Source organism: Bombus huntii, chromosome 11 (genome assembly GCF_024542735.1).
Source record: "Bombus huntii isolate Logan2020A chromosome 11, iyBomHunt1.1, whole genome shotgun sequence".
NCBI lineage: Eukaryota > Metazoa > Arthropoda > Insecta > Hymenoptera > Apidae > Bombus > Bombus huntii.
In genome coordinates, this window is record NC_066248.1 from 5,773,318 (window position 1) to 5,801,167 (window position 27,850).

A 27,850-nucleotide genomic window follows, 5' to 3' on the forward strand; every position below is an offset into this window, starting at 1 on the left:
TCTTCCCTGACTAGTGCTGCAGCACGCGACCAAGCGCTGAGGTCAATAAAACGTAGCATATACAAGAACTTATAAAATTAGGGATCTGCCTTGTTTGGTTGTAATTTAGTATATACAAGAACCTATGTATTTAAACTTGAAGTTAGGGATCTGCCCTATTTGGTTACACACTAGTATAGACAAGAACTTATTAAGTTCCACGCTACAAGAACCTTTAATTGTAAGATTTTAAGACTTTAGTTGACTTCAGCACTTGATCGCATGGTGCAGCACCTGTACTGTGAAGCAACTAGCACTACGAGCGCGAGTACTCTTGTTTCCTCCTTGTTTGAATTTAATATGTAAATGAAAAAAATAATACAACAAGTAATGAAAAATTTAAAAAGAAATGCTTATAGATGAAATTTTACATATACACGCACAAAATATTTCACAGTATTAATTCTCTGGTATTAATAAAAAGATATGTAAAATTAAAACATATTTATTGTAATAATTATAATATTTATTATCACAAACTATCAGTTAGATCATATACATACAATAATGTGAGAAAAATTAATCGTGATTTTCGTAAGCTAATTTTATAATATAGAGATATTATTTAAAAAAAAATCACCTACTTTTTAAATTAACATACTTTCTAACACTTTCTTTGTTGTTAAAAAGTAGAAATTTGCATAAACGTTAATCTTCGACAAGAAGAAAATACTTAATAATATTCCATTGCCAATAAATGTATCAAAAAGTTGATTAAGGGCACCTTTCGATATTAATTATACTTACAATCATATAAAAATTATATTGCTTTAATATGCTACTATATACACTGATGATCTAATATTACCGATATATATGAATTTTTCATTGTTGCTTTTTTCCATGTATTATTACTAATCGTAAGTTAAGGTGCTCATGTGTTTAAAAATCTTTTCATATAAAATATATTTATATATTTTGTATATATATAAAAATATATATGTACACATCTGAACATACGATATGTACATATATATACGCGTATTTAAAATTTAAAGGGTGAAACTACAGTTTACGGATATTTAATTTATTCCATTCAGTATATTTTATATTCCTAGGAATTGAATATTCTGGAATGTACTAAGGAAAAACGAAGAAGACGAGCATAAAATGAAATTATACAATTTGTTGCGTCATAAAATTCTCTAAATATTGCTGAAAGTTTGTTTAAAAATTTAATTCCCATATACCATCCGAACTGTAGTTTCTAGAGGCTAGATCGGAACTTGATCATTCAACTGATTTTTATTAAAATATTGCTCTTCACGTCGCAAAGATTATACATATATATATAAATATATATTTATAAATATATATATTTGTATTATAATATATAATTTATAAATATATAGATACATACTTATATTTATAAACAATTACTGAAGTTTATATAACGATAAAAAACGAATTCTCTCTTTTCTCTCTCTCTTAAACAATAACAAAGTATACGACATGATACTAAAATCACATAAACGCTCAATATCCAGGGGGAAGGATTTCTTGCCCGTCTTTCGATAATACGGTTACTTCGACTACGAAAATGTAACAAATGTTTCCGTGTAGTCATCATTCACAATAACAGTGTCCGTTTGTCTCTCACTGTTAATTATTTGTTCTAGAAACGTTTCATCTTTCGAATATTGTGATGGAGCGTGACTTTCTTCGAAAGAAAACATTAGAGAAATTAGACGTTATAAAAGGTCGATTCAATATTTTCACGGGCAACAGTAAGTATAAACTTGTTTTTATGTGTTTTTATAACATTAACATTACTGTACAAAATTTAAAATCTCAATAAACTTTCGTTATTCCGCTCGCTGATACAGTGAAGGTCACTTTCAAAAGTTTCCTCTATACCTTTGTCACTAGTAGCTTAATTGCCATTTCTTCGGAAATTAGCGTCGTAAATTTAATAATAGATAATTTTGCAATACTTGTTTATAATAATTTGAAATACTTGTTCTTTTCCCTTTTCCAACACAATTATATTTGTTTCAGTATAAATACAGGATGAGTCGGAAATCGTACTACAATCGGATATGGGGTGATTCTACATGAAAAAATCTGATACACGCGCATTATACATTTTAAAATTTATTTTTCTCGAAAAAGCAAAGCATCTCATGAAAATATGTTATTCTACATTTTTTACTTATTTTTATATATAGTTTACATTCTTGTGGATTATTTACTTTTGTTTTAATTAATTTATTATATGCCTAATTTTCTCGTAAACAAAGTCTCGGATGAAAAAATGTTATATCAAATTGTTCTCTTATTTTTTCATGTAGAATTACCGCTTGCCTGGTTGTACTACGATTTCCGATCCCTTGTATATCGGTAATAATCGGACATGTTATTTTACGTTAATATCAACAAATAAGTATCATATATTGACATATGGCAATTAATAAAGCGACACGTGCGTAATTGCAGGCTAACGATTCTGTACATAAACTTGCAGACTTAATACGGTGTATATTTAATAGGAAGTTTGGTCCGATAGTTCTGTACTAATTGCTGATTGCGTTTCGATTACATATTTCTACATGTGAATCGTTGCTGCTGTATAACGTGCTTCTCCTCTTCGCCAACTCCATTGGCTTGGTCGATACTGTACAAAGAAGATCAAAAATATTTCTTTAAAACATTTCTCTCTTTTTTTTTACCATAACAAATATTATTAATCCTTACCCTAATTAACATTTGTCCGGACGTACTATGAGGATTGCGGTAAGCATATGCAGCCCACGCGGCTAAACCTACGACTAAACCAATTACAAGGAGAATTCCAATAATTCCTGAAACTCCCATGTTCATATTGTCCCGAGCTAAAGATATTAAAAGTAAAATATCATTATGATTGAACGAACGATTGCAAAAGTGTACGTTAATGGCAGAAATAAAGATCTTACAACGCTCTAGAGGACTCGATCCAGGTTTCTCTTGCTTCGCATTCATTTCACTAACGGTAACAGTCTCTCCCGAATGCATGCGTAAAATGTGATTATATTCGTCGAGGTGTTCCTTGCATGTCGTAGTTGGTAACGGGCAATTGTCAATTGCTTTTATCATTCGAACATCGCAACCTCTCAACAGCCAATCTTGTCGCGATCTAGATGTTCCGGTGCTGCATTGATTCAGTTCTGAACACCATTTGCAGTCGAAGCCTTTTAGTTTTGTCAAACAGTCTCTGCAATTATCCATTTCTAAACAGGTAGGCAGTGCATGTAGATAAATCACTGTCCAATTCTTAATGTCCTGCTGATTAAAGTTCACGCGATGATATTCGTAAATCGTTTTTCTGCGAACAACTGTGAGGAAAGAAGAAAAATAGTCGATTCGATCATTGCTTGTTACGATGAAATTTTCTCTCAGAATGACTTCAATACGAGATAACACCAAATACTTACAGAACACTATTCTATCCATGATATAAGCATCGCTTAATCCAACTTTAACAGGATGCGCCGTATCTTTGATATGCTCTACCATCAGAGGGATCACCGAGTATACAAACACGATGTCACCGTTTTGATGCAAAGTCACTTGAAACGTGAATGCCCCTGTCTCAGGTTTGTCTTGCAATACCACCTTCTCCCATACAACCGTGAACGCCGTTCCTGCAATTAACATTCCCATTTATTTACGACTATGTCTACTTGCAAACGTGTATTCTCTCTTTTAACGCTCATTACCAACCGTTATCGACATATTTCACATAACTATCATTAGATAGTCGCGTGTCGAAATTTGCCATTAGTGGTGCGATATATTGTGTGGCGGCTAGCCAACTGTGAACGTACTCCCCGGTGTACAAAAATCCTCCGGTGGCGATGGTGATGTTACGAACTTTGTGACCGTAGAAAGGGAAATCGAATTTCAATTTCACCGTCTGTTGGAACAAACAAAAAGAAACTTTTTAATTACGTTCGAAAACGTTATACTAACTTTCTCGTGAGGGAAGTTAGGAAACCTGGAAATTCAACAAATTATAAAGCTTCACGCGCAACTAGAGTAGAGTTGTACGCAATTCACGAGGAAAAAGAAAATTCTGCATTTTCTTCAACGGGCGATTTTTACACTTTACTCTTCAAATATACTCTACATACCAAACTTTGTAATTTGTTAAATTTCCAAATTCCCTTTCCTCGTTGAAGTTAAAATGTTCTATCTGTTACTTGGAAACTGAAGTTTTACGATTTTCTTTGCATACAGATGCTACAGAGATAGGACATTTTTAACTAAGGAAGGCAGTATAAATGAGAAAAATGGCAAACACTTTTGATACACATACCGCTGCTCGACGGTGACTTTGACTAAGTAAGTAATTGACCTTCAAATCTGGATGATTATTTATATCCACCCAGAATTTCTTCCCTACAGTTTCATCGATGATAAACGTGCTGTTGTAATATTGATGCGTGTCATACTCCATTTTCGTGATATTGTGCTGGGACAAAGTTTTGTTGGATAAGTCCGAAAACCTGCTGATAGATATGTCTCCGATACTGCCATCGGAATCATCTTTGTTGTCCGTTGATTCCGGCACAGACTCTGCGCCCTTCGTCGAATTTTTCTTAGCGTCGGTAGTTACATTGATAGAGTTAGCTTTACCTCCCGGAATTGCCGATGGAACCTGCTCAAAGGGAACAGAATTAATTTTTAGTTGTACACGAATGCTTCTTAATTCGAACATATATAATATAAAAATAAAATATTATTCTATATGCCTCTACATATAGGCTGACCTCCTTTCGTTCGTGCAAGGAGGTTTGCCCGTGCGCAGGGGTATTTTGGCCGGCTTTTAATTGCCAATAACTAAGAAACAAAGCCGAAAACGCAATTGTTTTATTCTTGATGAATACAAGAATTTTACCGGTTCTTTGGTGGAAGAATTCTTTCCGTAGATCGATACTATCGGCGTTGAAGTCTCCGGTTTGTCCAATCTAAGGGTAGGCGTCACAAGTCCTTGTTCGCCTGACGAAACTGTTGTCGACGATGGAGATGACGTAGGAACCGTCGATTCTGTCGGATAATCTGTCAGATAGTCGTATCCATCGTTCGTTGGTACATTCGACGCATTCACAACCGTCTGCGGTTGTTGTTGCTGCGGTTGCGGCTGTGGCTGCGACTGCGATTGCTGCGACTGCTGCTGTTGCTGCGACTGTTGCTGTTGCAATTGTTGCCCCCGTGAGATTCGCTCGGTTGCAGGATCTGGCTTCTCATCCGCTTCTCGACGGTACCTTGTTAACACTTCTTCATCGTCGACCGCATCTTCGTCGGACACGTAAGCCAATTCGACTGGTCCAAAATCGTGCAACGACTGTCCTCCCGAACGTCCCAATTCATAATGGTACCGACCTGGAAATATTCCAACGGGAACGAGGTGAGTTTCGATCAGCGAGAATCGATTTTTGTTGAACACTGTCGCGGAAACGAAAAAGAAAAAGGGAAAAGAAAGCCGGGCTCCGCCTACTTCCTGGTTAAGAAATAATTCCTGATTTAGAAATATTTCAACCAGCAGGGTAGAGGCAAGTCTCAGTTAATTCGATCGATCGCTGCAAAGTTAAGTTTGCAAAATGCAAACAGAAGGTATTTTTTATTGGCGGAGTCAAATCTGATGCCGGTTACGTTCGATGTCGAATCGATCGAATTATCCAATCTAAAGTGCCCTATCCATTAGGCGTGATATTTTAACGTCATAACGAACAACATTTAGGAAATGTTTAAGGCAAAGAAAGAAGACGTATCTGCAAAGTTTGAAAAGCAAAGGAAAGGGCAATCGATTCACTGAATCGAACTTCAAAACTACCGAATTTCAAAACTGCTTGTCCGTGAAAGAGCAGAAAACGATTGGACGCTTAACCAGTTGATGGCGGATTTTAGTTTTAGAAACCTCTCTCACGGAGTTAGCTCGTGGAGTGCGTAAATAAATACAAGCGACAACGAATATACTCATCAAACGCGGTTAACTGGTTAAAGTGAAACAGCGTCCATCGATATAATTGGAACGACGCGGACCGTAAAAGAGCGAAGACCGAAATCAAATTAGTCGCAAGTTACGGCTTGTTACTATCGATGCACAGTTCGATTCACGGACAGGATACGCGAGAACAAGCAGTTGCCAGGGATTTTCATTGGGACGGTGACGCGACGCAGCGTGTCTCGACGATTCGAATCAATTTATGGATTGCATACTTGGTTCGTCAGTGGGGTCGTCCGGTCATTTTGCACACCGGCCTACATTGAACGTTCAGATCGTGGCCCAGATCGGTATAAATTTCAAGCATCGATTCCAACGTTTCTCCATTAAATGACCCGCGCGTTGCTCTAGCTCGCTAAGCTATTCTCCACTTCGTTTCGCTCGTAACAGTCGCTCGAAGTTGTCCCGACTGAGGACAACGTGGCTTCGTAACGGTTATCATCGGTGCTTATCACCGTGGATTTTCATAAGTTCGTAGAAAATTTCAGACGTGTGACGATGCACGGAATGGTATCAAATGAAACAGTCCATGACAGGTGGCGCGTATTTACGAAAAATCTATGCTTCCGTCGACGTAAGCGAGCAATTAGGATCTAGCTGAGACTTCGTTTCTATTCATTGGATATTACAATGAAACTTGACTTTGCATATATACTATGCTTATGGAACGTACATTCCACAGTACGTTCCATTACGTTGCACAAGCAACGCGGTTTTTCCACAGTTACATTCAAAGGAAAGATGGTATCGACCAAGAAGCGAAAGTTGCTCCAATTCCTGCAGCGCTAGTTTAAATCCTAGAAATTCCAAGATCTATCGCTTTGCGAAAATAGCTGTAATTACAATCGCCGCGTTCGATTACGGAAACGAAGGTAGACTAATATTTTCACGTACGCGTAATTATCGCTCTTAAGCGGAGGGGAAAAAATGGAAGCAACGGAACGAGCGTCGAAGAACAGGATGTTAGCTGCTCGTGACAAACTATCGCCGGATAGAGCAATAAATTGACGATCCGACGTTATTAGTCGAGAATGCACGAAGCTTGACGTCAGTATAAATTTTCATGCTCTGAAAGCTAGCTCGACTAAACGTTCAACTGCCAATCGTTAGTCGTCTCCCTACGGACTCTAAAGAGACGCCAATTTATTCGAGTGTCGTTAGCCTTTATTCGTCCGCGTATTGTGCAGCACACTTTTCGACGAAAATACATTTGCCTGACGCATGGTCTCGCGATCCTCGTTTGGAACGAGGACGCCGACAGTCCTCGATCGAATCGCCCGGATTGATCCTAAGATACATATGCGCATATTTAGGAAAGTTCGACAACTCGAGGAAGCACGAGGAAGACCTTGAACCGGCCGATCGAACAGAAATTTCGAATTCGATTATCGTCGACTGAACGACGATTGGCTGGTCGTTGGATCTAGCATTTCGAGTTGCCAATTTCTCAGTGAACGAACGCCTCAACCGTGTAAACTAACGGTACGTGTAATGCGCGTTAAGCGATAGATTGCGCGATATACGTTACACAAATTTTATTTACGTAGGACGATTCTAAAAATATACAGCGCTAAATATACAGCTACGAAATGGCATAGAACTCGGATCTACGTATTACGTAGAGTGCAGACTCGAAGAGATCTTTGGTTCTAAGATAGACACAAAAGTTCTAATCTCGCGAAGCTTAGATTCATTTACGATAGATTCACGCCCCATGGTACGTTAGAAACGAGGACATACGGAAAGACCTTGGAATACCAACGGTTAAGGAAGAGATCAGCAGATTCGCAAGAAGATACAGAGGAAGAATAGCAACGCACCCGAACCGGCTGGCAGCGGAAACGATCAACACAAGCATAGAAAGAAGACTAAAAGGGAAACACCAAGCAGATCTCATAAAGGATATATCCTAACAAACACGAAGATGGTAGCCCATTGGGGGTAGCCACCCACGTGATAATCAAACAGCTAAAAAATTCTACCAAATGTTCAAATTGGGCAAATTGTGAATGTGAAATATTAAATAAAAAAAGAAAAACTTTACGATAGATTTAATTACGGGAATTTGCAAGATCGAAGAGAATCTTTTTTTTTTATTATTTATTTATTTACATTTTACAATTCGTCCAGTAGGACATTTGGTAAAATATTATAGCTTAGTGATATAGCAATATAGCATGTGGATGGCTACCCCCAGTGGGATACCATCGAAGAGAATCTCGAGAGCCTGGAATGCTCGAATATTGCTCGAAGGCTTCTGGATTTTTCAAATATTTACGTAAATAAATCATTCGATTCGACCTTTGCCTGTGGTTCGAAGCATAACGTATTCACGCAAAGACATTTCGAAACACCTGGAACATTCTTCGAACCATCGGATATCTTTGATTACCATAGAATTGCTAATATATAATAATACATCTTATTATCATAATAAACCTTCGTTATAGCGAATTATATAAATATTCGTACCGCACGACCGAGGATCCTGTGTTTCATTCGACTGTATTCCACAAACGTCGTTTCTATCGCACAGTGAAGACTAAGCAAGATCAATACGTTACTTTATTTTTCTTTTTTCTTTTTTTTATTTATTTGTTCAAATTCTACAATTTGTCCAGTAGGACATTTGTCCAGTAGGACAGTTACTTTATCTATCTCTACCTACCTGGACCTCTAATTTGTCGAGTCTATTTATTCGAACAACTCCGATTATACGAAAGAAACGTGATAAAAAGCGGGCAAAATTACTCTGAGTATCTCACCTGCCTTGTTCTCCGGATTTTACCAATTTCATACCATCCAACCGTTAGATATGAAAACGTTTAGAGTAAACAAAAACGGAACACCCTATAGAGTTTCGAAGATGATATCCTACTGGGGGTAGCCATCCACATGCTATATTGCTATATCACTAAGCTATAATATTTTACCAAATGTCCTACTGGACAAATTGTAAAATGTAAATAAATAAATAATAAAAAAAAGGAACCCTATAGAGTGTTCGTTCCAACTTCGTCGATTGTGTCGACTCTTCATACTGTTTCGTTGCGCGTTACAGGCAACGCAAGTATTTCTTAGGAGCGTTCCCGCAGTTTTTAACGGAGTTGGATATCTCGATTATACGATTAATCTGACTTTAATTGTAACCTTAATTATAAACAGTTTAAACGATGGGACGAAAGGATTAATTAACGACGGCAGCGAAAACTCCAATACTGAAGAAAGCAGCGAAACGGATAACGACGATATGAACGAGTAGAAACGAGTTCAAAATTCCTGCTTATATATATATATATTGTTAGGTTTTGTTTGGCTCGTTTTGGTTGCGTTGCAGTTAATTTTTAAATTCAGATTAAATTGTAGCGTTGTCTGTTATTTAATGCGATTGGAAATTAAACTGCAGGTTTCGGTTAACCTGCTACGCGCAGGAGTACTGGCACGGGAGGGGGTTAAAGTTGGTGAAAATAAATGTTCGCTTAATCCTACTATATTATTAGACAAATATTCTTCACAAAAAAATGTTTATTCGTATTCTAATTGGATACTGACAGAATGGTCGTTGAAATTTCGAATACTCGGAGTTACAATCGTTCGCAATACGTTTTCGCTCTTATTAATTACAAGATTTTAATTTTGATAGATTTTCGATAGTTTACAAATTGACAAATACAAACACGTCGATTAACAAGACTAACAAGAACTGGGAACTGAGGAATTAACTACTCTGAACTAAGGAATTATCTCTCTTCTTCTATGTCGCTACCCTTATTTATATCTAGGTCTACCGTGGAGGGGTCGTCATGTGACGGGTTATTCCGTGGGGGTTGTGAGGTTCGAATTTGGTTTCTATACAAATTGTTAAAATTTATTTAAATTTCAAATTGGAACGCTCACTCGCGCTATTGGTAGTTTTAGTCTGCGTTACGGCGCGTGCCGTATATATATATATATATGTAAATTCTATAGAATTCGAACTACTCGCCAACCGACATTTTCACTTTTCTTTTGTTCTACCGGCAGTCATTTGGCCATTCGGTCATTTGGCAATAGAATAAATCACGAGAGAAGAACAGTAATTCGGGACATAGAAAATCGATTCTCGATTTTCCAGTCCTCCGTATCACCAGTAACGAAAACACAAAAGGTGAAAGAATAGGACGTGTAGAATGTATAAAAAAACCAGAAAATGAATTGGATTTTTGATCAAATAAAAGCAGATCTAACTGAACATAAGAGTGTTTCCAAACAATCAGTGGCAACGACTTCGCGAGTGACCGGGCGAAACTCCGAACGAAGATAAATAAAGTAGAAGAAATAATGGATGTTTTTGTGGTACGCAACGATAAGTTCACATACTATGCTACTATTATGCCACAAAAAGGTTCAAATTAATAAAAAATAAGAATTTGAGAATTGCTCAAAAAGTTAAAAAAAAAGGTTAAAACTTAAAAAGTTTAACAAAAAACAACATCAGGCACAGTATCGCTGAATTCTCACCTAACCATTTGATACATGGGCAAGTTAAGTTAAAGATAGAGAAAAAGCGTTTCGAAATTGACAAATAGAAATATTTTTTTTTTCTATTTTATTTATTAAAATTACAATTAATTCTCGCGTTGAGAATTTTCAGTAATTTTTCTGGCGTGGCGCAGTGACATGGCTGATTATTTATAATAAGTTAGTACTTATTATAGATAAGTATAATTTGTAAGTAAGTGTTATAAATAAGTGAATATTACTTAATTTAGATAACTAATTGAATCTAGCGTTTAGGTCTAGCGGATAGTGCCTCTTCAGCCTGCGAATCTGGTCCGTCGTATCAAATAGTCCAGTGATTAGGGGGGATACGAAAGTTGGCTAATTATTCGTAAGAGAAGAGTCACCATCGATGAACTTGATCTTGACATACGTCGCCAAGGCCACTCTCTGCAGTGAGAACGTTACGTTCCATACAATTACTTGTAGATGCGTCTTAACTTTACAGTCGCTTAACTTTGCGCGTTTGCTGCAAATCTAATTACAGTATAGTAAATTTCTTCTACATACCCAGTATCTAACAACATATTTGCGAGCGATTATACACTGTCTAGCGAATACGTTGGTACGAACGTCTCACGACTTATTTATTTATATTTAATTATTTCAAATATACTTGACGAGTTGCAACAGCAAGTTCTCAAAATCGAAAGATTTCTTTTCTATTTGGAAGAATTTTACAATCAATTCTCAATCAAGTTCAATTATAAGAGCCTTATATCTATCGTACCTTCTATCTTATAGCGTGCATATCTATCGTACCTTCGGGCGACAAGTTGAACAGTGTAACTTAAGTGTTGAAAATGAAACCTTATAATTCTGTGAATCACAGTGTTATACTAACTCAACTACCCCTGTTATCTTAACGGAAATCAGGGGATCGATCAATTCGTGGTGTCAATTGCTATAATCGCAACGGGAATTTACGACTCCCGTTGACGTCTCTCCTCGCGAGTGCGTCTCCCCGCGATTGGTCGAAAATATAATAACTATAATGTATTAATATATTGGTAGCGCTGTATAAATTCTATATATTAATCCAGATGAAACATCACAGTGGTGTTTTCATCCAGAAAAAGTAACTGTCTTCGTGTTATGAAGGAAGTGCTTTAGGAATGACGTATCCTAAATTCAGCCAATACGATCCTATGTCTATCGAGCATTGTCCGGGCAAGCAGTCCAGCAGCAATCTCGCGGTCGTTCCTTCTACTGGGGAATGGTGGACGTCGAGCAGAGTTCCTCGTTGTAATCGCATAATCAGCTTTGCCAATTCGTCGTTCAATGCTTCCTTAGATTGATTGGGCGGCTGCACACCTCGCAGGTTAATCTTCCTTACCCATGGTGCCAAGTTTACAAACTTGGCTGGTAATATTCTAATCGAATTGAACTGGTGGTGCTGTATTAACCCCCAGTCGATCAACAGAACGACGAAACCCGTTTCGGTTCGTCTTAGGAGCTGAGCCCTTTCGTAAAAATAATTATTATCCATTTTTACTGGCACGGCGGTAAGCATACCTATGGACAATTTTGCGATGTTTGGCTGGTACGCCATAGGCCACGATTGCATTATCCATGTGAGTCTCCTGGTCATTCTCGGCCATTCTTCCAGCCGGACCCAGACGGTAGTAAGCGATTCCGTTTCTGACACGAAGATGCGAACTTTGTCCACGAAACGTTCTCTCGGTCGCGCTTGTCGTTGTATTTGCATCTTCTGGCGTTCTTTCTCCTGAGCACACTGATTTCTTGCGTGTTCCGCTTGGTTCGAGTTATTTCACTGAGAAGTCCCTGTCACACACTCGGAAATCTTGTCACGAAGTTGGAATGTCAGCGTTTAACTATGGTGATTTTCTACTTGCTTCTTGTAATAACTGGATGTTTCTGATTTTCCAGAATTCGGGCTCCCTTATATAGGAGGCAAGAATCCCTTCCACTGTGGTGGTTACCGCGGTGTTATTGTTGAGGACAATTAAAATAATAATTCCCAAGGGCAAAGGCAAATGACAAAGTCTATTCCTCTCTTTTCCTTTATTAGTATCGAGACTAATAAGGACTAATTACATCTAATAAAGACATTTAATTAAATATCTGATAAATACCACATTTTAGGATTCGTATACAGAGTGTGTCATAACATCTGTACATCTTTTAAAAGAAACTTAAAAACTAACGAGAACCACTGGTTGTAAACCAATAGTGTGGTTGTAAACCACTGTAGCAAATTCGATTTATATTTTATGGATCTTTACGGTTACATATGCGTACCAATTAGGCGTTAATTTGATGACGAATCGTTCGAATCGTTGATTCAATTATTTGTTTACTTATTGATTCATATCGGTGTATATCGGTGTATCTGCTTTCTCTCAAGGGCAGCAGCATTCTTTTCCAACGACCAACACGAATTAGCCAATAAACATTAACGTACATTTCCCTCACTTTCGCTCGCGAATCGGCTATCTCGAAGTATCCCACCGCTACTACTAATTTTGTTACGTGGTAGAGGTGAGTGGAGCCTATTTCGAAAGAGAATGTGGCTGACGAGCCAGTTTTATCACCCGAGGCTGGGGAACTTGGTGTTTTGCGACCAAGACTGCACAGAGGGATTCCAAATGAAGTGACCTCGATACGATCAGAAGACTCCGTAAAGTCGTTAGATTTAGTGAAATCAAAGAAGGAAGGAGGAAATATAGAATAAAAATTTTTCGTTCGAGGCTTTGTTTTCGAGAAAATCGACTTTGAATTTTCGCTCGATACGCGTGCACTTTATCGCGTCTCGTTATAACGGATTTCACTTCTTCTTTTTTCGCGTAGAATCACCCCCACCAGTTACCGACTACCCTGTATATTATATTACACAGTCGAAAATATAGAATAAAAATTTTTTTTAATTTTTAATTTTTCCATCGAGACAACGATCTACAGTGAGATCCGTTATAACGAGACGTGATAAAGTAAACTAAGAACATAAACTAAACATAAAGTAAACTAGTAACATATCGAAACCTATATAAGATACCTCATACTAATCAATTTTTATTTGTCGTTTTCACGAATATTTTGATCGTATCTAAAGATCATATTAATATGTTTTAATAAAAAGATAAAATGCTGTCCATGGTAAAAAGGAAAAAGAAGAAAGATATTTTTGAAACAAAAATATGTTCATGCACCGTGAACGTTCCGGTATATCGAGAAACTAAGCGAATAGTTCGCAACGTGGTGGACGTTGTAGCTACGAGTCGCGTACCTGTTACATGTTAACCTTTGTTCTTCACGGAACGATAGGTATCGATCATGGGCAGGGGAGGTCGACGACACAAAATGAAATCGTTAACGTGCAGTGCGTTAAACAGAATTAGGCATAGGCGGTGCGTTTTTTTTATTCCCGAATAATTACGAAAAAAGAAAAAAAATTGATCGTCTATCGACTAACAGGTATATTTTCGGGCATAAAAGGGCTCGTTTTTTTTTTTCGAAGCGTTTAATCAACGAATATGTCAATCGTCCGATTTCTCCCCTCGTTAGTAGTTAATTACACCCGTATGATATTAAGTAATAATTAGACCGCAGATTTTTATGTAAATTCATATCTCTATGAATATAGTTAGAGAAAGGAATGGAACACGAAGGCTTGTTTGTTTCACTTACTACGTTTCACAACGAATACCTTACTTTGGATGTTTATATATTTCTACTTCTCTTTTTTTTTTATTTATTTATTTACATTTTACAATTTGTCCAGTAGGACATTTGGTAAAATATTATAGCTTAGTGGCATAATAATATAACATGTGAATGGCTACCCCCAGTGGGATACCATCTTCGAATTATATATTTCTACATGATGCATCACATGCATTCTTGCATCCTCCAAGTTCCCGCAAATGCACAAACAATCGCAGTCTGATAATAATTATAGTCGAAATGCTGATTGCCATGTATTTTTTTTACGATGCGAAAGATATATTTAGCTATTATAGAAGACGGTGTTGACTCGAAAAAGGCTGCAGGATGTCCAGGAATATAGGTAGAAAGAATGGACAATACGCGTCGCATGTAGGAAGATATGTAAGAAGCAAATCAATGCTAAAGCAAAATTGCGTTGTAAGAACGCAAATTGTACGATACGAAAAAAATGAGTTTTAAACGAAATCACTGCATGCTTATGTACTGGTGTGGCTCCATGCTCCAGTACGCTTTATATCGATAGAAGACTCGATTCTTCATCCAAATCGGAGCCAAACACTTTGTACAGTTTCGATTCTTATCGTTTCTGCTGACTGTAGAAACTGTCTGTCTGTCTGTCTCTTGTAAGTTTACATCGTAAGCAGCTGTGTTGCAAGACATGTGGCGCCGATATTCCTGACGACCTCCCGGTATCTGGCAGGGAGAGAGAGATCACAGTGATGCAGCATCCGTTGAATAATTATTTTTTGATCTTGCCGCGAAAGTACATATCTCTCTATACCCTCGAACATGGCTCCTTCAGCATTTTACTTGTACTATTTGTATTTCATTTTTACAATGCACGTCATTTTATCTTCTTTCTTTTGTTAGAACTCTACCTCTTTTAGTCCATATCCTTATCTAGTAAATTTATTTGCATGATTTATTTACGTACTTACGCGATCGGCATTAAATGGTTTGATTGTGAATGGCTCACTGGTCAAATATATTTTTCGACAATTTACGGCGTTATTACGTCGAAGAGATTTCAAAGGTTCCAGAATGAAATCCTTCATTTCTGTGATAGAATTCAATGAGAAGTTGCGCACGTGACACGCCTACGTATTCGACGATGTGAAATTTCTCTGCTTTGTTGCTGCTCTTCTATCGCTGTTATCTGCTATGACGCAATGCCTATCTTTTATTGTCGACCGGAAATTAACCGGCAATGTCAATGTTACTTGTACTATGTACCATCCACATTGAGATTTCCAATTTAAGTGCAGTGACGTTTAAAATTTACACATTCGTCAGCAAGGAAAGCGAGATCTCTTTACCTTCTTTCTCGTCGTTACTTTTCTTGTTACATTAGAAACGCGAAAGTATTGTAAAACGTGATTTCGTCGTCGAATCGATACACGTTCGAAATTGAGCATTTGCCTAAGGAAAAACTGGTCCATCTGCACTTAGTTGCATATCGTTTGTTTCAAATTCGCTCGACTAACACGTCAAGCACCTTATCTGGTTTCAAAGATAAAATTCTGATATTATACAGCCTACTATACTACCGACTACGACTATACTTTTGATATTTACTAAAAAACGAAAAACTATCTTTACTTTATTTAGTGTTCTATAACAAATGTGAGTGCAGTTACAACGACGCCAATATCAAACAACAGACTTGTAGATATTTATATAGATACATTGCAGATACTTATAGAATGCAAAATTATATAAATGTTCGTAATCTCTAATATACCTTTCGAGCCGATTCTCTCGCAAACTAATCCTCGTACGATAACATCACATTACATATTCCTTCCTTGTTTTTTCATCAGCAATCACCTGATGCCCGTTTGTGTATGTTATTGAGCCGGACACTGTATAAATATCAAGTTATAAGACTGGCACGGGCAGAAAATGTGTGCAGTGTGTAAGAAAATAGAATAGAGGTAGAAGGTGAAAAAGTTAGCAGCCAAGGATGCGCATAATATGCGCATAAAGTATGTATTTTTGGTGTACAAGCAATTGTCAACGAATGGCAGAGGTCTATTACCGCGCAATTTATCTGAAAACTTGGTATTATTCGTTAATTATAGTTTATTATCATTAGATATCGCAACATCGTTTCACTTTACGGATAACAATACATTTGTTTGTCTTTTAATTACGTATAAAATGTTAGAGCGAATTGCACTTGCAACTACACGCATTATATAAGCTTCAAACAACACTCGGTTACACGATGTTGAATTTACTCGTTTTACTTGTCTTACGAATATTCGGCGAAAGTTTAGTCCGTAAATCAATCTCTTTTAATTCAGACATCCTGAATTTCTGTTTTTGCGTGTGTTCTTTTCAGTAATACATTTTTCGCCTGCGATTTTAATCGAATTTTCGTATTATTTTATTGTATTTTTCGTTTCATTTATTGCATCAAAGGGTCTAATTTATTTTGTATTTAAACGTTTTGTCCAAACAGTAGAATAACGTTAAACATAAATAAACTCGTTAAAAATTACAAGACGTAAATCGAGCAACTTAATCCGATATCTGTCCAACTTTTCTCCGAGTTCCGCGTAGAATTTCCCCGATGAAATCGCAACTCATCATGAAACCGCGTTTGTCTGTGCCAGGAGTATATTGGGCGTCACGTCGTTTTCCTTCTAGAAATTTCCGGCTTTCCTGGCGATTGTGCTCGCCTGCTCGGTTACCTCGGTCTCTCCACTGCAAAACGTTCCTGCTTGCCATCCGCTTACTTATCTCTCCAAACTTGTGTCTGTTCATTTACGAGGAGCTTATCGCGCCTACCTTCCACGCATTCTCACAGTTGTGCACTCGGCGTGCTAGAAAATTTGCATACCACGGTTCTTACTCTGATTCTTCGCCTCTTTGTTTCGTTCGTCGGAACGAGAACGAAACAGAGACACAAAAATTCGAAGCCAAGGTTACACGAAGAAGTGGATCGAAATGCTCGCAACGAAAATGATGCTTAGCCATCTTCGTGTTTCCAGGGAAATGAAAAGATACTCTGCCATTTTCCTTTATAATTTCCATTTGATACGTTCCAATATCGATCCCTGTCTCCTTTTCGTTACGAGAATACCAATTACATATTTTCTTTAAGATTGAGGTATGTAAAAGGTTGAAAGAAGCAGGTCTGCGCGTAAAGCTACTAGGCAGGTATAGGTAATCGACCGACCATAGTTGGACCGGAATCCTGCTTCGTCCTTGAGGAACTCGGAACATGCTCGAAGGTGATTCGCGTGATCTTTCTCCAGAGACCGTACCGTCACAGTTTCAGATACCATGATATAATAGCCACAGCTAAATACGTAACTCTGCGTTGTATGGTTACAGCGGTATAGCGATAAAACTTTCGTCGTGTTCTATTATATCTTTCTTCGCACGCTGTCTGTCTAATACTATAGTTTTCCAAGCGTCTGGATAACAACGGTGTATTAAAACAAGGAAACTTCCAAGATGTTTAACGGTCTTGACATTTTTACTTCGTAACATGTTATTAGTAGTATATCGTCTATATTTATGCAAATCCGTGTTTGTTATGAACGAAAGGCACAAAAATTCTTTTAATAGATTACCCGTATTCCTTGATACATTGCAAAGATATTTGCGCTTGCGAAAAGAAACATCAGACCTAACGATATAAGAATACAAGAATCACATTAGCAATTGATTATTGTCAACGTCGTCTTTCGATGCTATAATTAGTAGAAGTTATCCGCTAAATTTCCCGCAAGTGCATAAACATCTGCAGCCTAATTACTATAGATTATACGTACTACTGTCTTGTTATTGTGACAATTAACGTTCCTATAACAGCGGAGTCGGTTATTATACATTTCAAGGTTACTTAAAGCACATTTTAAAGTGGCCATGACAAAACGGGAGCAAATATCGGCTGAATTGGAGTTCGATTCACGCCGAAAACGAACTGTTGGATATTCTCTGCTCCAAGGCCATTCGCCAAGAAGAGAATCGTAAGTGCATATAGTTGCGATTCGTGCGTCTGGCCGGCAGGTATGGCGAACGCGTGAACGCATAAGACGCGATCCACGAGATCCACGATGAAACCAGTTTTTAAAACGTGACTCACGATTGTCCCGTATCATATGCGACATGCTGTAAAAATAGCTTAGTCAGAACTCGTTCCTGAACATCCTCGAGCAACCGCCTTGCTCGCCAAGCACGGCCAACAATGTTCGCGCGAACGAACCGCGAAAAACGTTTGTGCATCATGTGCATACCTATTAGAAAAACGCTGACGCGCCTGTATTCCTGCATTTCCGACGTCATTTAACCGATACTGAGTCACGCTTTTCCATTCCGGTGTTCTTCGTGGCTCGTTCTTTTCGATTATATATTCCGCGTGTAAGGATCGCGCGTCGTCAATTTTTTTCACGCGTCGAACATCGCACGCGATCGAGAACCGGCTGGTTTGAACTTCGTTCAAGAAATATTTCGCAACTTTCGCACTGTGTGCAATTTCTTGGCTGCAGACTTTCGCAGAAAGCATTCTAAAGCCGTGCAACGTAAGCGTTCGCAGTAAATTCAACCGTTTTCCTTACGAGTAACTTTTTAAATGTTATTATTCCAAATATTGAGACTTCTAAGTATTTCCAGTGCATGTTCCTCTTTTTCAACGTATGAAATGTCCGATTCTGTTCTATCTATGTTCTATGTATTTGTAGATGTATCATTCTATGTTATTTTAACTCTTGGACGGCACGCTAAAATAATTAAAATAGATAGAAGACGTTTAGCTGCTTTATCATTTGCACTTGAAATATACGTATATATTTGTGGATATATTTTGCGTATTTTAATTTCTATATTTTAGACCTATGTAAGGACTGAGTCAAAAAGGAACCTTCCTGGGACACGCACGAAAAAGGATCTATACACGTGTAAAATGTTCCGCAAGGAAAGAAGCGATTTGTAATATCGGCAACGAGACAAGATGCAAACGTAACCGTGCAATTATGGATGTCGATAAAGATAAGGCATGTCGATGTTACGTAAAGGTTTAACATCCGGAAGTGGCGCGACGCATGCAGCCTACGTAATAGGAAACTATCTCCCTTTGCCTCTTCCTTTTGATTTCTTTCACTTTTATGCTTCCACGCGATTTCCATCCTCGTTGTGTCCGTCATAGATCATACTTATGCATGACGCACGATGAATATCGTGTAGTAATCCTACTGCCTGCTTGAGTTGTGATACATAAATAAAAAAACACTTTTACCAACTAGAAAGATAAAAAGTTAATAATGCAGGGCGAACAAGTATCAACTCGACACGTTCTACTCGACACAAATATTTTAAGAATATTTACAAATATAGTTTATGAAATATGTTTTCGCTGTTATCGCGTTCATAAATATCGTATTTGTTTTTTTTTTATTTATTTATTAAAATTACAATCAATTCTTGCGTTGAGAATATAAATATTGTATTATGGAGAGAAAACCGTCGGACATCTCGATGAATCACAGTTAGAAAACAATAAAAGTGCTTACAGGCCGGGAAAGATGAGAAATCCCGGTGGGTCATTACTTTTTTATTTAAAGATGTTTATTAAACCCAAGATACAATTTTAAATACATTTTGGTATTCACAATAAACGGTGAATTTTTGTAGTGATGTTTTAGGAAAAAGTACCGATACGCAACGGCGCTTTGCATTTTTCGTGTTTAGTATAATTTTTGGGTTTAAGCCGCTGGGGGAGCGGAGCTTCTATGTGATTTTGTTTTTGTTTGTTTTTTCTGTCCTGAAAACTTGGTCGCAAAACAGGACTCTTCGGTAGCTTGCTTTTTGGGTACTGTGTAACTTTGGGGAGGGGTGGGATGAGAGGGATGGGGGGGTCATTACCTGTCGCCCTATATGACTACTTGTGTCAATACCTGCAAAACACGTGTACGTTGTAGCAATAACGAAAGCTCTAGGTACAAAGGCTTCCTTGGTGAAGCTCCAATTAATTTCGGGATAATAGTTATTCGTGAGTTGTCCAGTCGTTGTGAGTTATTAGTTGTAAGAAGTCGAACCGTTGTAAGTTGTCGAATCATTGTGAGTTGTTAGTTGCAAGGTACAGTACTTAAAGAAATTTAGTTGCTTTAGTTGTATCACATTATTGCACTAAGTTCTAATTAAATAGATATAGTCCTTTCTCTGTTTCAATCACGATAGATAAATCTATATAATAAACAAAGATCGGTATAATCCTGATCTTTATAATGTTTTCCCAGTAGAACTTATTTCGTGTTTTTGCAATCGTCTCGCGATCTTTCGAGGAAACAGTATAAAAATGGAACGGAAAGATGGAACTTTTAAATACTTTGATCCGGATGATAGCAAAATTCTCAGAATAACGCGTAAAATAACACGGGAAAACAATTCAGAGCGCTGGAAAAGCTTGAAACGTTCGAAGCTTTGATGTTGGAAACTTTCGCTAAATCTCGATATAGAAACGAAGAAACGAACATCGGAATAAAGAGACGCGAAAGGATAATTAGACGCATTTCAAAAGAATTCCGAAGATGGAATTGTGGTTTTAAATTGACTTTTGGTCAACTGAGTAAAACTAGGTAAAAGTTATCCTTTTAACGTTCTTTTCTAAAACAGGTTACACGAGAGCCGATGTTCTTTTTATTAGCTACTATAGGAGTTTCCTCCTTTCTTTCTTTCGTTCTTTCTTTCAATAGCTCGTGCATTTTTTTCCACGTTGGCGATTCTTTGGGCGCATTCTCGCGACAAGCGTGCATTGTTCTACGAAGCGACGTGAAAACGCAGATCGCGAAGAATCGAAACGATTCCCGAGCATTTCTGCGCGTTGCGCCGTACATTTCTCTTTCACGGGCAACGTTTTTATCTGTTCCCTTACGCGCAAGGAAGTTCCGTTCGAAATTCTACTCTTTGTTTCCTCGAAAGGTCCGTAATTAAAGAGAAATTTCGTACAGCGCTACGAAATAAGTATTTCCTTCTGCAGCAACTTCTAACGACACGCTAATGTTCCTGCGCGTGATAATCGCAAGAAGAAACTAGTTTTCTCTCGATCTACTTTTTTTCTATCTGCTATAATCCAGTCTGTTTGGAAAAGAAAATTGCAAATTATTTCTCGATATCGCGTTAACATCAACAAATATTAGATTGCCCGAAAAGTTTCTTTCGTTTCATAAGGTGATCATAGATGAACAACAATTTCTGTTTTATATTATTTTATTATTACTGAAAATTCTCAACGCGAGAATTGATTGTAATTTTAATAAATAAATAAATAAATAAAAAACAAATATTATTTTATCGAATCAGGTCCATTTTGTTCTATTTCTATTATTATGTTCGTGCACAATTCAATAAACTAATATATTTTTTTTATTTATTTGTTAAAATATACGATCAATTCTCGCATTGAGAATTTTCGGTAATTTTTTCTGGCGTGGCGCAGTGACATGGCTAATTATTTATAATAAGTTAATACTTATTATAGATAAGTATAATTTATAAATATTATAAATAAGTAAATATTACTTAATTTAGATAACTAATTGAATCTAGCGTTTAGGTCTAGCGGGTAGTGTCTCTTTAGCCTGTTTCTTTTTTTTTTTATTTATTTATTTACATTTTACAATTTGTCCAGTAGGACATTTGGTAAAATATTATAGCTTAATGGTATAATAATATAACATGTGGATGGCTACCCACAGTGGGATACCATCTTCGAATCTCTTCAGCCTGTGGATCTCAATAAACTAATATAAAACAAAAAACAATGTGCGTCTATTATTTCCTTATAAAACGAAAGAAACATTTCGGACAACCTAATGTATATAGAAATTGAAAATTCGTAGGTAATTTTATAGTTACGAAACGTAGACACATATAAATGTTCTACCTGAATTCAACTCGCAACAAAATAAATCAATCAAATTCGAAGATGGTATCCCACTGGGGGTAGCCATCCACATGCTATATTACTATATCACTAAGCTATAATATTTTACCAAATGTCCTACTGGACAAATTGTAAAATGTAAATAAATAAATAAAAAAAAAAAAAACTCGCAACGGTTGAAACACAGTGTCATGATGTGTTTTAGAGTGTACAAGGAGCGAAAAGAAGCAACGAGGAACAGCATGTACGCAACAAGTAAGTGTTCGTAACAGTTTCCATCGATTCATTCGAATCACGACGAATCAACGAAAAGGTCGTGGCTCGTTATAGTCCCCTTTGGTTCGTCTGTTAATCTAACGGTTCAATGACACGTGGGAAATTTTCAGAATCGAGGACAGTTGGCCGCGTATACAAATATGGCCTGCTTGTATTTTCCTTCCTCTCTTGCGTTACATTGCCACCGAGTAGACCACGACCGCCCACTATTCTCTTCTTACGACGTACGTATATGCGTTAGACGCTGTCTAGTAGAATTAGCTACTCTTTTCATTCGAATCACCTACGATAGACGTTGGACGCGTGTTCGATCGTCGTCCGTATACGACGCACGTGGCTCGTTTTGTTCCATATAAAAGGAGTGACCGAGCGTGACGATTCGCTCGCGTTTTCCAGCGCAATTACCGGCGCTCCTACCAAAGGCCGACTCGCTTAAACGCGTTCGCAATGTCCTCGTACCATCTCGTCACACAGTCGCTCATAAGTCGTAAGTGGCGCTCATAGAAAAATAACTCGGACGATTTACGGTTATGAAAAGCGATGGCTGGATGTGTGCCCTGTGTGGAAAGTTCACCGCTCGTAAAACGGACGGATACGATTTGCGGTCTCACAGTAATTTACGCGACGTACGTACGGTCACGGAAAGGAATTGTTCGTTTTGGCGAAACGTATTGCACAATATGCTTTCGTTCGTTGTTTGGTAAAACGCTGGTGAACTTATCACTCGATCTAATATCATCGCCACGGATGTATCAAAGTATTCCGATACTTTCAAATTCACAACGGTGTATTATGTATGTGCTTTCTTTTCCTAGGTTGGCAAATCGAACGACCACTTTCAAATTTGAAGTTTCACGTTTTCTCAGAATCGCGCCGCGACCACGTGTTGCTCCGCTTCGTTTCGTCCAATTTGTCGGATGGCAGAAAAAGAAAAATATTCATCGATTATTATAATCGATGGTCGTAAAGACGTGATATTTTAGAAGATGTATCGTTCACCGTGATATATACTCCGATATCGAGGAAAACACGCGAAATCGCTGCAACACTTTCCATTAAGAAAGCGAACTTCATCCGGTGAAATCGTTCCGATTCGCGGTCCTAAGGTCAACAGATCTCGACAGATGGATCTCACCTGTGACACTGCTTGAAATTGACCTATTTCGAGGTACATTTGCATTCGTGCAAACTCGCGCTACTCTGCTTCTCCTACTCGTGGTTCATTCGACACGACGAATATATAAGCCAGATTACGATTTATCAAAGAATAGTTTTCGTAAACCATGAAATCTTCAAAGTTGTCCACGGAGGAGCTACGTTTAAAATCTTCCACGAAATTATTTAATCCGTCAGGCGGTTAAAAATATTATTACGTGAATGAAATTAGGAAGACTTATCTCATCCGTAATAATCGCTTTATTCAAGAATGCGACGAAGCAATTACGTTATTCGAGCGTTCATATTACCGTTTTCCGTGCCGTCTCATTTTTCTCGAAGATAAATTATACAATGTTAAAATTCGCAAGAATTAAAGCCGACTGAGTTTCGCGATTATAGAAGTCTTTGACTGAGCGATCTAGTTAAGTTAGGCTCGTTAAAGCGCGCTTCGAACAGTGTGGAGAAAAGAGGCTCGTTTGTTCCACGCTCTCTGGAAACTCGTAGAAATTTTTTCAACTTCGAAGCATATCGATGCGGTAGGAGGATTTTCAGGTCAGCGAGTCGCGTAACGACGTTCGCGAATATCAGTGGCGATTTAGCTGGATCGTAAGCGAAAGAGAGGCCTATGCATTCGCTTTCCCCGTATCCCAATGAATCACGATTTTCCGATCGCCGAATAATTTCCTCCTTCGATACTTGTAAAGCCAAGATAACAAGAAATATGAGTTGGACGAAAGGAGAGAGGGCCAAAGACCTCGAACGTTTCTCGGGGCTCGCATGCCGCGGTTTTTGGTGAAAGCGATCATTGTTCCTCTCGGTATGCCTGTAACAAGAAAAACGAGACTTCCATTCCGTTTCGATACGACTACAGACATCTGATGTTACCTTCAACCGATGCTACATGGAACTGACTGAACAATTCCAGATAATTCGGGTCGTATATAATCCACGTTACACTTGCTGTATACGAACATTGGAACGCGTGTACATGTCGAGAAGTAAAAGAAACGTTGCTGAAAATTTGCGACTTACCCTTCTCGAGTTGGATGTTCCAGTAATGGAGGCAATGATATTCAGATTTCGATAAATATTTTACGACGATTCGTAATTTTTATGAACGCGCAAAAATCAAAATTTAGGCAAAAATTCTGTTTTCTATATATGTGCCACTCGACTATTATAATCGAGTATTATACTCGGAATATTTGCTATGTCGCGTCAGTAAGTCATAAAAATCCGCAGCCTAATTATAATTTTTTAAATGACCTGCATAACTCGATTTGTAAGGCGATCTTATGTGCCAATAGGTCTGCATAATGGCGCAAGAGAAAGTACAGGTCAGCTGAAAGTTTCTTTGGGACGGTGTTTTCATTTCGGAAATTCTAAACTCGTAATGATATTGTCCAATACGTTTCGTCATGGTTAACCGACAGTTTAAAAAATTCTTTCTTCGTGAATCATCTTCGTTAACAACGGGATGTTCCCGTTGATAAGCGAATTAGGTGTCCGCCAAGTATATTCTTGGTGAATTAAACCAAGTTTCCGCTTCGATGCCGACTAATTCACCTGTTGACGCAACACGGCGAAAGTTTCCACCGAGTAAGTAACCGTTTCAACGGTTCTGGCTAAATTCAGGAAACGTGAATTTCGACTGTGGCTTAGAATTTATTGTGAAGTTCGCTTTAATCGCCGAAAATATCATATCCCGTGAATTCGCACGATAAAATTCAACGAAGAATATTACCTTTCACGGATTCGCGGGATATTGATCGAAGATACAGCTTTAGTCGTCGATTTCTCCAACAGCTCTTATTCCAACAACATCCTGCGTTAGAGGCAAATTTTTTTTTTTTTTTTTTATTTATTAAAATTACGATCAATTCTCGCGTTGAGAATTTTCAGTAATTTTTCTGGCGTGGCGCAGTGACATGGCTGGTTATTTATAATGAGTTAATACTTATTATAGATAAGTATACTTTATAAGTAAGTATTACAAATAATAGGCAAACTTAAGGCTAAACTTTGAATAATACGGAGCGCAAGAGGAAACTGGTCCTGCGAAACTACTAAAAGACATGTGTAGACTCGAAAGCAGTTTAGGAAGATTAGGAAGATGAATTAAAAAACCAAGAAGAGAAATTATCATCTGTTGTATATGAAACGCAGTTTCGAACAATTTCAGTCACTCGAGTATCCGCTTTTTGCGTGTTTAATTGCTTCTTGGATTCTACCAGGTCTTTTATTTTCGATAAATTCGCGTGTTGCGCTTGAAAATTTCGTTGGAAAATTAGCTGGCGGTAAGACTGGACATTAGAATGTCTACGTAACAACGGTCTAGCACGAACCTCCAGGCACGAGTCAATAAATTGTCAGAGGTTTCTTTTCTGCGCATACTAATCAAAGAACTTTGCTGTGCTGGTCGTTGCTGGACAAAGGAAACTGCTTTGCAATTCATGTCGTGCTGGCAATGTCTCGTCGATAGCGTTAAAACGTCGTCTAATAAAAACACAGTAAACGCTTCGACGTATGGCTTCGATCGGATATCGCGTTGCAAATTCTTTTTAGAAAGGGTCGTGCTGAGAGAAGATTTCTGCGAGTTTCATCCGGAGAGAGAAGGAAATGCTCACACAGACTCGATAGATACAAGCGCAAAGAAATGGAAGAGGGGAAACCAAGAGGACTTCCTTCCATTAGGTGGCGGCAGTATGGAAAATGAACATTTTTGTTCAAGATAGGGTATCTTCAAATATCGTCTTTTGAAAACCAACACGTTTATCTCTATAGTCTTGGAAGACGAATTCTACGAAATTTTAGGAGAAATTTGTTTTCTCATCTTCGAGTCAGTACACAGTGATTCATCGTGTAAATACGTATCTACTGGCAGTTACTTCCTTTCACGTAAATCTACTATTTTCAGATTTCTGATATGTTTTTTTCAAATATTGACAAATATTTCGCGCTGCCACCGCGCGCGATTAATATCGCTGACAAGTTACGCATTGTAGCGACAAGTTATAGACTCTTTACTCTTCGCAAGTTTATTATTTTGCGTCGCACAGAATAATTGGCCAATTAGCAATTTGTAAAATTTGCATTTAAAGTTCCGTTCGCTTCGTTGCCAGACTTGTTATTATAATACAAAGGAATTTATTAATATCAATAGCTTGTGACTATTCTATCTATTAACAAATGAAAATTGTGATTCGTAAAGTTTCGCTAATAATTATCAGAACAGTGCGAAAGGGCCAGACCTCGTTAATACTAATGCAACTATCGATGGCAACTATATCACGGTAATTAATCGTTAAACATTAAAGTAATCGTTAATTACAAGCTTCGTTAAACCACTGTCAGTACTACTCATTTTATTCGATGTATTTTAATTTAGCAGTTCCTATATTATGCCAACTATTCGAGGTGATTATTTAAAATCAGGCGCCAACCGATTACGGTGACTAATTAGCGGACTAATTGCACTTTAGCTGTGTGTCGAAGGAAACATGAAAATTGAAACGCGTTCATCGATCACTGTTCGAGCAGCAGATCGACGCGTACGAAAACGATAAAAATGTTAGCTGTACGTGGACGAAAGATGCGAGTTCTGTTAGCGATATGATAGCAGCGAGTGATATGATAAAACGTTGTCGATACATCATGAAACGTTATTACGCGGATAGATGTTCTTATAAATCATAATCATCTTGTGTCTACCGATGGGATCACCGATCCCATGAAATGTAATACGAAATAGTAATCGTTTAAGTCAACCACTCAATTAGCGGTAATTAGCCTCGAGAGTCATTAGAATTCTTTCACATTAGCCTGCGGCCAATCTCTCGAACTTATTCTAATTAGTTACTAGACCTTCGGTACCAAAACAATTAGAAAACAAACAAAACGATAGGCGGCGATAATAAAGATCAGGTTGATATTAAAATAAATATTATCAATTAAATGAAGAATATCTCCTGATAAAAAGGCATAATTTCGTAGCAGTAGACTGTAACGGTATAATATTATGTTACACCCCGCAATATTAATATTATCGTTAAGCTCTACAAAGAGTTGAAGAGGACACCTGAAAAATGTATCAAATATTGTTCGATTATACATATACAGCAGCAACAACGATTTATCCGTAAATATGATAACAAAGACGGAATAAAAAATCGAAAGTTCGTAGTGGATTCGTGTGCGCTATTTAGCAACTATGTAACACGAACGATCTAATACGAACTTCCTTCTTTCGACGCTGTAACGCTTCCATTCTT

General features: G+C 37.7%; 1 protein-coding gene and 1 long non-coding RNA gene across 6 annotated transcripts in view; one reads left to right on the top strand and one right to left on the bottom strand.

Annotated features, from left to right (window-relative positions):
- Window positions 1-468: 468 nt before the first annotated feature.
- Window positions 469-27,850, bottom strand: part of LOC126871133 (plexin domain-containing protein 2) — a 45,377-nt gene continuing 17,995 nt past the window's right edge. The window contains exons 2-8 of the mRNA XM_050629596.1: window positions 4,919-5,403; window positions 4,337-4,678; window positions 3,742-3,934; window positions 3,453-3,662; window positions 2,955-3,353; window positions 2,734-2,870; window positions 469-2,653 (exon numbers count right to left, since the gene is read on the bottom strand). Of these exons, the coding sequence (XP_050485553.1) occupies window positions 2,585-2,653; window positions 2,734-2,870; window positions 2,955-3,353; window positions 3,453-3,662; window positions 3,742-3,934; window positions 4,337-4,678; window positions 4,919-5,403 (1,835 nt within the window). The 3' untranslated portion in view covers window positions 469-2,584. The remainder of the gene's footprint in view (window positions 2,654-2,733; window positions 2,871-2,954; window positions 3,354-3,452; window positions 3,663-3,741; window positions 3,935-4,336; window positions 4,679-4,918; window positions 5,404-27,850) is intronic.
- Window positions 11,312-27,850, top strand: part of LOC126871144 (uncharacterized) — a 29,475-nt gene continuing 12,936 nt past the window's right edge. For 3 of the 5 annotated variants that reach the window (XR_007691533.1, XR_007691534.1, XR_007691537.1), the window contains exon 1: window positions 11,312-22,645. This is a non-coding gene — a long non-coding RNA (uncharacterized LOC126871144). The remainder of the gene's footprint in view (window positions 22,646-27,850) is intronic. The other 2 variants (XR_007691536.1, XR_007691535.1) reach the window with 2 other exon arrangements.